This window comes from Desarmillaria tabescens, assembly GCF_030435595.1.
Source record: "Desarmillaria tabescens strain CCBAS 213 chromosome Unknown EV420scaffold_475, whole genome shotgun sequence".
NCBI lineage: Eukaryota > Fungi > Basidiomycota > Agaricomycetes > Agaricales > Physalacriaceae > Desarmillaria > Desarmillaria tabescens.
The window spans coordinates 7,368-18,368 of record NW_026848774.1 but is presented as its reverse complement, the minus strand read 5'-3'; the positions used below and the strand labels follow the sequence as shown (position 1 = coordinate 18,368).

At 48.3% G+C, this 11,001-nt stretch overlaps 1 protein-coding gene across 1 annotated transcript; it reads right to left on the bottom strand.

Moving 5' to 3' along the window:
• Positions 1 to 6,557: 6,557 nt before the first annotated feature.
• EV420DRAFT_1491202 (uncharacterized protein) lies at positions 6,558 to 7,864 on the bottom strand (the record flags this gene model as incomplete). The annotated part of the gene is made up of 7 exons (XM_060470712.1): positions 6,558 to 6,812; positions 6,872 to 6,959; positions 7,013 to 7,228; positions 7,300 to 7,379; positions 7,403 to 7,456; positions 7,487 to 7,502; positions 7,695 to 7,864. The coding sequence occupies 7 exons, from the start codon at positions 7,862 to 7,864 to the stop codon at positions 6,558 to 6,560; spliced, it is 879 nt and encodes a 292-aa protein (XP_060321288.1).
• Positions 7,865 to 11,001: the final 3,137 nt, after the last annotated feature.

Here is an 11,001-nt window from a genome sequence, read left to right as displayed (position 1 = left end):
CGACATGCGACGATGATTGAGCAGGCGTGGGTTCCAAACCATTCGTCTGTTTGCATCTTTCCATCAACGACAGATTCAAAGCTTCGAACCTATTGAGGAATATGGAGGAATAAGTTTTGAATTGATACACTGGTTGGTAAACGTGGCACATCAGACAGATATTCATAAGCTTGGGATTTTAGTGTACGCACGCTTGTATTATCCGTTATTTTCAACACAAGCTTTCCTTCGGATGCCTTCCATTTCACGCAGTACCGCGTCTGCGAAAATGAGGTCATCAGTACAAGATCCGACATCCAAGGAAGAGACGACACACGGTCACAGGAGATTTTGCATACAGAGCCTCTGCTGCATCTTGATATTCTTGCCAGGACTGAATGTAACCATCGCACCATCCAGGCCGCGTCACCGTGCGCGATGAGGAAGACAGAGGTAAAGGAGGTTGTACGTCACGCGTCACGATGACAAAGAGATGATGCTAAATCGGTTCGTCACGGTCACAGCGGATTAAGTCGATTCACGCGGTACCGTCTTCCGTCTCTATTTCTACGTTCTTTTCTCCCATCACTGACGACGCTCGGGACCTCTTGTAGGCGCCCATATTTTACTGGCCTTTAATATGTCGACAGAGCAGAAGAAGGGTGAGTATTAACTTTCTTTCTACGGGCAGACTAGCTAACAGCAGACAATAGCTTTACCTTTCGTGGCAAATTTCGCTGCAGGTGCTATCGCTGGTGTATCAGAGATCTTGACCTTCTATCCCCTCGGTATGCCATCTTTCTTCAAAATACTCATTTTTCTAAGCTCATCCATTCTGTTTTTAACTAGATGTCGTGAGTCATGACCCTATCTCCCCGTGTGGGGTAAATAATTTCCTGATCGGCGGGGTGACAGGTTAAAACACGTATGCAGCTGGAAACTGGGAAGTCACAACATGGTTTAGTAGGAACTTTCAAGAGCATTATCAAGGAAGAGGGGTGAGTCATAGTGACCGTTGGCACACGACCACTAACTGAGCTTTCCTTAGTGTCGGACGGTTGTACAGAGGTCAGTACCCCTAACTTCATACTCTTTTGCATTCACCTGATGTTCCTCAAGGTTTGGTACCGCCTCTACTCCTTGAGGCTCCCAAGCGTGCTGTGAAATTGTGCGTTGCATTTTACGGAAACTCTCTGGTTCTGGAGCGTCCGCGGAGACAGGCGCGAAGTATGGAGAAATGGATCAGTGTGCTTAAAGCGCCTCGGTCTTGTCTCCACGACCACCTAGAGGCTTTCCGGTCTCTTACATCCACTCTAACACCTTATTTACAGCGCAGCTAATGATTTCTGGGGCAAGACCTACCTAGGGCTCACCGGGGAGACCAAAATGACACAACCTCTGTCGGTGTTAACCGGATGTAGCGCGGGTGCAACCGTAAGTCTTTTCGACGCGTCATTTGGCACCATTAATATGTCAATTTGTTGCCCATGCAGGAAAGTTTTGTTGTTGTACCCTTTGAGCTCGTCAAGATCAAGTAGGAGGCGCGTTCAAGGGTCCCGATCAATGCTAAAATTGGAACAGACTTCAAGATAAGACCAGCACCTTTAAGGGCCCAATGGATGTCGTCTCCCAAGTGATCAAGAAGGAGGGCGTTTTAGGATTGTACGCTGGCATGGAGGCAACTTTTTGGAGGCAAGTTTCTCTCAAATCCTACCAGAGAACATGGGAATGGAACGGAGTACGGAATCCCACCAAAAGCGGCCCGGTCTCGTAGCCGGGTGGTTTGTATTCTAATTCCGGGCCACCTGACCCTCTTGTACTCCGATACCGACCGATACTAACACTAATCGGTCTTCTAGGCATCTTTATTGGAACGGAGGCTATTTCGGGTGCATCTTCCAGGTGCGGGCATTATTGCCCAAGGCAGAGGTTCGTCACTTCCCTATGCCTTTCCCCCTGCATCTGTTCAATGTCCCGCGCAGAACCAACAATCTGAGCTCCTGAACAACTTTATCTCTGGCTCCATAGGAGGATTTGCTGGAACTGCTTTGAACACTCCGTATGTCTTCTTTCACCTGACATGCTCACTGCTCACCGCTCTTCCATAGATTCGACGTAATGATTTATCTCAGGATCAACTCCGGCTTCAGCTCATTAAATTTTTATTCATAGGTTGTTAAGTCCCGTATTCAAGGTGCTGCAAAGGTTCCTGGTGTTACCCCCAGATATAACTGGACATACCCTGCTCTGGTCACCATCTTCAGGGAAGAAGGTCCAGCAGCTCTGTACAAAGGTTTCGTCCCCAAAGTGCTCCGTTTGGCTCCCGGAGGAGGAGTACTACTGCTTGTCGTAGAATTCACGCTGGGGGTCTTTAGAAAAGGTAAGCTTTTACATTGATCTAGAGTTCCGGGTTCTCACAACTGTCCTTCCTTTCCTAGCACTTGGACCGCCTTACATATAGGTATAGGAGAGTAGATGAATGATATTCACGTTCAAATTGATTTGATTCATCGAACAGTAATGTTATTATTATATAGGCATAGTACGTGTGGGCCTGAGATTTCATACGGAGAAACTGAAAGTCAATCCTGTGGTCTGTACGGGGAAGGAGGTACGGGGTGCACTGCCCTTAGGCGTTAGGCGTAGGGCTAACCCCTCCGTATAACCACCGGCACTGTTGTGGACCACATCAAAGTGCACTGCGTGTGATTGATCTAGCTTGTCTACAAGGAGCTACGTAGCAATAAATAACATGAAACTTCGGACTTCTTTGTGGATGATCTCTGTAGGAATTATAGCTACGGATCAAGGACTGTGTACTGTAAATGAAAGCGACGATCCGACCTCTGCTTCTCCTGCTCCGCGTTCCTGGTGACTAGCCGTCAAAGTGAAACGAGCTTCAGTGGTCCTTGAGTTGCCGTGAATATTAAGTGGCCGGCTTGAAGGGCGCGTGCGGCGGAGGCTGTTTTTTTTTTTTGTACGGATTATGAACTTGATCCATGACTAGGATCGGATATTTTGTCATGATCGGTGAGAATTCGACGTCACTGTCGTAGCCAGTCTTTTCTCCAGCTCGGGCCTGTAAATAGTAAGTAATCAATAGCGGCGGACAGAATTTCCCGAAGAATACAGTACTCTTTAGTGAGCTTGATGGCCGCAGTCCGCCGTCAATGCGCCGCTCTTGCCACAACTGGAAAAGCGGGAAAGCGGTGCAGCAAGTGGTGAAACATTGACGTCTGTTGTGTCCGGTTATAGTTACGAGACGGTCACGTTTGACCAAAGTCGTTCAAGAGAAGTCGAGTCAAGGGTTTTGACTTACAGTTATACTCCCATAGTCTGATTGGGAGACTTCAGGTCGACAAATTTCTGTCGAAATCGTTTACGTTACTGCTGACAGTGATGACAGAAAGAAGCAAGAATAAGCCATATAAGCAATGTGTACCAATTCCTAGCGTTCATTATGTTCTTGGTGTACTCAGTGATGAGAAAACTTTACCTCGCACTATTGGTGATTGACAATTATAACGGAATAGTGAAAATCAATGCACTGCAACAACTCTCGTAACCCATGAACATCTAGAGAGAACAAAAGAGCGTGGTGGTAGTATTGGTATACAATGACAGTGGAGCTGTTACCTATCAAAAACAAGATGGATGCACTGCGGAACGAATGTGTATGAGTGCAGATCAGGTACCAGCTTGTCTGCGATTAGATGCATGGATATGATGAGCAAGCAGTGGGGGGGAGACCAAAAATACATGTACAGTATGAAAAAACCTCGAAAACACCACAGTATCCCAATACAAACCTGTATGCCCCAGTCAGCACATCCATACGTAGGCTAATGAAAGGGACTTACGAAATAGTTCAAAACCGCAACGGCATGCGTCTACGCGGCAGCCCCTCTGGCAGTCTCGGGACAGGAGGAATCTCAGACCCAGGCAACTCCCTCCCGTTCTGATCAAACATGGCCTCAATTCTCTTGACGAACCTCTGTCTCGCCGCTTCGCTCTTCTCGAGATCCATGAGGCTGGCTCGACTGTCCCCACTCCATGTGCTGAGTCTCCCCATCGACGACGCTCCACGGTCCAACTGGTACATTGCTGACCGTCCCACACTCCTGTCCTCCTCTTGATACCGCGAGTAGTCGTCCGAATCATAATCATCAATTTGATTATTCCTGTGCATAGCTTCCGGGGACTGATTACGGTCGAGAGCAACGCGTATGTCTTCCCCAGAACTCGAATGATCCGATGTCCGCTTAAACCGAGCAATTACATCATACATAGGGTCTGTATCATCGTCGGCGGGCTGTTCCTCGCGCCATCCGTTACTGTTAGGTAGCGCGTACAAATCTCTGTACCGCCGCACCTTGACACGTGCTTCAAGCCCTGGTTGGTTGGCCGAGGTGTTGATAGGGCGCGAAGGGAACGGTGCCTCTTTCCCTCTCTTCGGGACGGACGAAGGTGAAACAACATACTGGCTGTTCTGACGCTGCTGCACGGCGAAATAACCCTGGTCTTGGTCCCTAGGGACTCTCGGCAAGGGAACCGTTGGGGGAGGGCTAGGCGGGGGAAGTTCGTGATGAGATAGTAGGTGAGTCGGCGGGGGCTGCAGTGGTAACGGGAGGGGGGACCGTGATCGTGGAGATGGAACAATGTAATGCATGGATGGTACCACCTCTCCGGAAGCACCAGAGCGACTACTTGGTGGTCTGGATTCTTCATTAACAGTCAGGTGGCCTGAATCTGAAACCGAGTATTTGGGCGTTGACGTTGGTCCAGTTCCCGGTACAGGAGAATTTACGCGTCGTGACAAAAAGTAAGGACGCGGTTTGCTCGGGGAAGGAGCAGGTAAAGGTTCAGCGACGGGGACAGGTGTCGGGATGGTAACGTATGGCGACCAACCTCCCGCAGATACCGGGGAAATATCCGGCGACTTAGACGCGCCGCGCCCAACGTTCTCGGGATAGAGAGGCTCGGGAATAAGCTTGTTACCAGACTGGTGTCTTTGAATAAGCGTAGGTGACGGCGGAGATGGAGAACGAGTAAGTGGGTACGAAATAGGAGGATACTTATTCTGAGACGTGGAAGAGGCGAAGGAGGATGCAGTGAGCTTGGAAAAGATGGAATGGCTAGTACTTGAGCTTCCATGGTGATCACTGCTGTCACTGCTCGCGAAATTAACGCCGACCCGTCTCGTGGATTTGTGAGAGGTTGTGCTATGGGAAACGCTCGGAGCTACCGCGTGGTCAGCAGTAGACTCCGGACCATCGATAGAGTCCCTGTCAAATTCTCTGTACCCGTTGAACGTGGCGATGGAAGGTGATGGCGTCGAAGAAATTGTAGAGGTATCATTGGAGGCATATGGTAGTACGGGTGGAGGCAACGGTGGGTCCATGTTTGCACCAGCATTAAGATCTCCAAGCGTAGTAGCAAAACGAGCAGCAATAGGAAGACGGAAAACAGGTAGCGGCTCAGGAAGAGGTGGTGGAGACGGCTCGTGGAGATTGGTCTTAGACCTCGTGCCCAGCCGAAAAATCCTGGACTTGGATTTTTTTGGCGTCGTCGGCGCAGCAGATGCATACCCATCATCAGTTTCGTACCCCGTGCCAAATGATTTCTTCTTCTTCAGTAGCTTTGTGCGAGACCGTCGCCCGTTGGAAGGGGGGATGGAGTCGGTCTCGTAATGACTGGCGTAGCCTTGGTCGACATTGTCGACGGCTGCCTTATTTCGTCTCCGTTCATCGTCCCTCGACATGGAAAAGAAAGACTGGAAAAGAGTGTAGTGGAAACAGTGAAAACTGCCAAAGCCAGCCCGGGCAGTGAAGAAACGAAATTTAACCTTGTAAAGTGAGATACCTTCCATATTGACCAAACTGACGTCACAATTGTGACAGGTTCCAAATCGGAAAGCCATCGAAGGGTCGTAATACCATGACAACGTACAACATCTGTCTCCGCCTGTTCCTTGCCGGTAAAGAATATGTAAAAAGTATAGACAGCAAGCTCCTCTCTCTGATATCCTCAGTTACTCCCTGAAAACAGAGCTATTGCACGGGGTTATATTCGGCGAATATCCGAAGGTATCAATTTCGAACGTTCTGGTGGAAGAATGCACGCTGCCAGTCGGCGCGGTTCTCTTCTTTCCTTATCTTTTCGTAATTTTCAGATGCGTTTCAAGCGCCTGTACGTTGTTTGTTTAACTTCGATACTGCGTTGCGCTCTTGGACAGTCCTTCTTAATGTAAGTACTCGTCTTCAGAACAACCTATTTTCTGACACGGCAGATACTTAACTGTTCCTGGATTACGGCAGAAGCATGGAATGAAATCACTTTTCATTGATATCTCTCATAACAAACGCTTCGCGTGGTAAGATTTCGCCTGCATTGCGTAGCTATAGGGCTCACTTCTCCAATTCAATACAGATGAAATTTCTTGTTCTTTATTGGGGATCATGAGGTAACTTCAAGTCGGTCCCGACGAACTCGACAGACGTCCGGTCATATATGTATACGGCGGTCGGGGGATTCGCCGCTTTATGCTCTAGTACGTAGACTCCAGTTCGAACGCAAAGTCATTTCGCAATTGAACGAGGATTTGAGAAACCATTGTTGAAATCTAAACGCAGCAATAGCCGTTCAACATGTCGACGAACGTCCGCCGGCACACCCTCTGACCCTTTTGCCATCTTCGAAACATTATAGCTGGTATAGTTAGCAACGCTCGTGTTCATGAGTATCGATTTTGATGTGTCCATGGTCGTGAATGGCTGCTGCGACGTTGATAACGAGAGTTGATCATAAAATGAGCCTAATAAGCCATGAAGCGTCTGCGTTTTTTTGCTTCAAGTCAGTAGCACGTAGAAATATCATAGAAATGCGACATTACCTCCTTGATCTCAAAAACAATCTGATGACGTTCCTTCACCATTGCACCAACCTCCTCGTCCTCCCCTTTCAAACTACCCAGACTCGGCCTGTCACACTAAAGAAGCCCTTCGGGTGCAAAATATTGGTAAATGGTACTAACCGGTTGGTCGTGCATTGTCGCAGATATGTCACAACTGCGGTCTCTGCCCTAGTCTCTCGAGGGGAAGGGGGATTCGGCGCAATGACAAGTAACATAGACTGATTCACACGTTGGTCTAAACCCCTTTTCCCCGTTCCTGCCGACACGAAGGCAACAGTGATGGCGGAGCGTAATCGTTGTGCCTTGGCGCCCTCAAAGTATTCTGCTCGATTCTTGCTACGCGCATCATCGATATCGTTACAGGGCTCTACGTGATACCACCACCGCAGTGCCACATATATATATACCTTAACGCCAAATGCTCGTGGCTACGAACAGCCTCCCTGGATCTACTTCTCATCATGATCAAACACCGAGTTAGGCATATCTGTCTTTAGACCAAAAACATACAATCCCCCGAACTTTAACAAAAGGAGGGGCTTCCAGCTGATCCGATATTATGTTCTAGGAACGCTTTCCATCCAGTTAACGTACGGTCAGTTTTAACAGTCTATTCATTAGAATTGTTCATCAACTGATGATTCTACGTATAGTAGCATTCAGATTTTGTGACACCGATTGGTGCGCAATAATGGTTGACGAGAAATTCAATGCGAAACAATCTCTGTGCACATTTTATCCATTCTTCCCAGCGTCGGCTCCTGCGCTCTCTCAGGTACAGTTTCCTCCAGTTCAACCTTACTTACCTGCCGCGCTACTCGGCCGGGCTCTGTTTTTCCCAAGTCCAAAGCTCATCGTTCTCTTCGCACGGATGGCATTTGTAGAAGTGTGTTGACTCAGTCCATTTCTCCGGGGGAAAGGTACAGTGATAGCGATGATGGTTACTTTACGCTGATTTCCTTCCGCAACCATCGGTTAGCTAGCCGTGCAATTCTAAAACCCTGCATGAAACCTTTGCTACTGTTTTGACCACCTATCTGATTATTTGTGTCCGTCTCGACATCGGGAACATTCCTAACGCATCTCTTGACTTCAAGTCCACAACAATCAAGGTCCGGTTCAACATCACATGAGATTTTTTTTTTATCACTATCCGAATGTAGGAAAAGCCGCAGCTGCATTGAGTTGAATACTAATAGTTCAGTAGTTCGGGATCAAGGTCCAAGGTCGCCGTGGTTCTCGGTAAGTTCTCGGATACCTCCTAGACCCACGCGAGACTCGAAACTCAGCTACCTAGGCCCTGGCTCATGTTGGATCACTGCGAGAAGATTAATCCCAGACGGCGGTGTAGAGCACCGTTCCGACTTCATGCAGACTGCTGTTGCATATGCTCGCAGCCGGGAGCTTCAGGTCTGTAGATTTACACCACTTAATTTTGCAAGTCAGGGACAGTCCAGGGTGACGAAGATTGGCATCAGATGCTACATGTTTTTCCTGGTGCAAGTTGGCAAAGATTGTCCAACCCAGCGTTCCGAGGTCGAACTTAGGTCTATGCACATCTCCGCAGGGTGGGTGGATGCTTCCTTGGTCTATTTTGGTCGAAAATATTTAAAGGCCTACTGCTGTAAGGCCGCGATAGACCATGTTACGGGTCTTGTGAGTATCGTTCCGAGCGATTCTCTTTAAGTCCGAGCTTTGCGGTGCGAGTGATCTTCCCACCTCTTTGAGTTCGCGGCGGTTCTGAAATTTCTGCAGTAGCAATCATCCCGATGGCGGTCCTCTTACAGACACCAACAACCTTTCCTCCGATTCCCAGGCAGCTTATGTCAAAAGCTGCTTGAACAGATACCCAGTCGGTTCAAAGAGCAATCTGACTTGGATGATTCAGAGAAGCACAAGCACCTACATACCCATTGGTTTTCACAAGGCTCCTTTGTCCGTTATCTTCCGGCCGAGTCACTCAAAGAAATATTACTTTACACACTCGACAACAACTTCGATATTCTACGATTCACGGATGGATTTTACGTGCTGTCGCACGTCTGCCGTAGCTGGCGAGCAGTGGCCCTGGCCTGTCCAGAGCTCTGGACAAATTTTGTGCTCCTATGAGCGGATCTGACCCACCCTCGCATCACCGGTCCGATCTAACGGTGTTAATCCGGTTAGCCCAGCACCCGGTATCCATCTTCCATACTTCACAGAAGGCTACAACGACAACGAATTTCTTTTACCGATGCTTGCTCCGGGAATGTCTCGCCAGAGGAGTGCCCAGTGCTTCATTACTTCCAACGTATATTCGCCCTTTATCGAGGTGAAGGGCCGTTTGCACCAATTGGAGTGTATTGACCTTATCTTGGATATCGATAGGACAGGCGGAGAATCCTACTCACTTGGGAACACTACCGGCCTCCGAGATGTCACAAAATCTGGGACACACGCGCAAAGTAATACTAAACTTGTTCCCCTGGTTCCTGTTGAGACATTTTGCACAGAAAATATATGCAGCATCGACCATTTCATCCAACTCTGGATTAACACCCCCAACCTTGAGGTCTTAGAGATCCTATGCATCGAGTGGCACTACCCCCAAGATGCAAAGAGTCTGGCTATCTATGATTTGCCGCTCATTGCGTCTGTGGGATCTAAGGTTACTTGACTACTTGATTCTCCCGGCTTTAGAGAGTCTGGATCCAAACCTAGATAACGGAGGTTTATATGCTTCCGCATTGGAAGGTTTCATTCAACGTTCGGAGTGCGGGCTTACACGATTGAGCAGTGCCGGGGGAGACCCCAAAGAACACTTCAATGCTCTCCTAGCCGCAAGCGCTATCACGGATCTGACCATTGAGGAACCATTCAGCGGACGAGAGAATAAAATCCATTGTTTAGAATGCTTACCCTTCACGTCCCGGAAAACGTGCTGCTTCCGCGCTGGGAACGTTTCACTTGGATTGCCGATATTTCATCGTTCTTATTTGATGGACATTGTTTGATGGAGATTACAGAATCACTGCGAGTATCTGAGGGAGTTGGATCGCTATTGCGGTTTGTGAGAGTAACATGTCAGATGTGGAGATCAAAGTTGACTGACGCGGTGTTGGACCGGTTGGAGATGATGGGAGAGGAAGGATTAGATGTGCACATTACGCTGGATGGTAGGCAAAAGTGGACACTGTCTGCAGGCGGTTTACTGATGCGAGACTTAGATAACACTGTTGACAAGACATGGCTTCCGATTGGTCACTAGTAATCCAAATTTGCGTGGCTACCTTCATGATGCAAAAATCGAGCACGGCAACTGTCTGAGATACCAATCCGAGCATTGAGCTGCTGAGTGCATAGGAATACTTAGGGCTTACAAACATTTTGAATTGCAGAGCCTACCTAAGTGTATACCCTGGCAAAACTCGTTACGGACGATGCCTGTTGGACTTGGTAGTTAGATGTCAGTTTCTATTTTTAATGGATCATGTCCTGTGCCGAGTGAACTTTTGGCCCATGTGCTCCCATAACCTTTTTACAGGATACTTAGTGACGCGACAAAGGAGGGCACCGTATCGTGACCGAAATATGGCTGATCGACCTTCAAGTTAGACGAATTCTAGAAGTCGTAGTTCGTAATATGGACTTGGTTGGGAATGATTGTTAGGCGTCCTTCGCGCATCCTTTGCTTTCTGGAATAAAGTGAACTGACATCGTACGAGATATAACGTCAGGAGACCGACCTGGTACGATTACGCAAGTCATACAGCATATAACAACCGGCAAGGGTGCGCGAAGAGGAGTCTCGAGGCGAATCATCGATAAGAAACGCGTTCCTGTTAACGCCGCGGCTACCTCTAGGCAAGCAATAACAATCGGGGCGCGGTCATACGTGGGATTACGCTTGGCCTTGTGCTCGCTCCTGTCGGTCGAGAATCACCAATATGTCCTTTGCTCAATACTTGAAAATATCCGAGACTCTTCAAGTTTCGGCTGGGGTAGAAATTTCGGTAACGATACTTGATAGACATCTGAATTGTACTCCAGGTTGACTGGCTCCGAGCTTGGACAGAGTGGCGTAAGTATGCCTTCCTTGCACATAAAGAGCATAACATTAAGACGCTTCT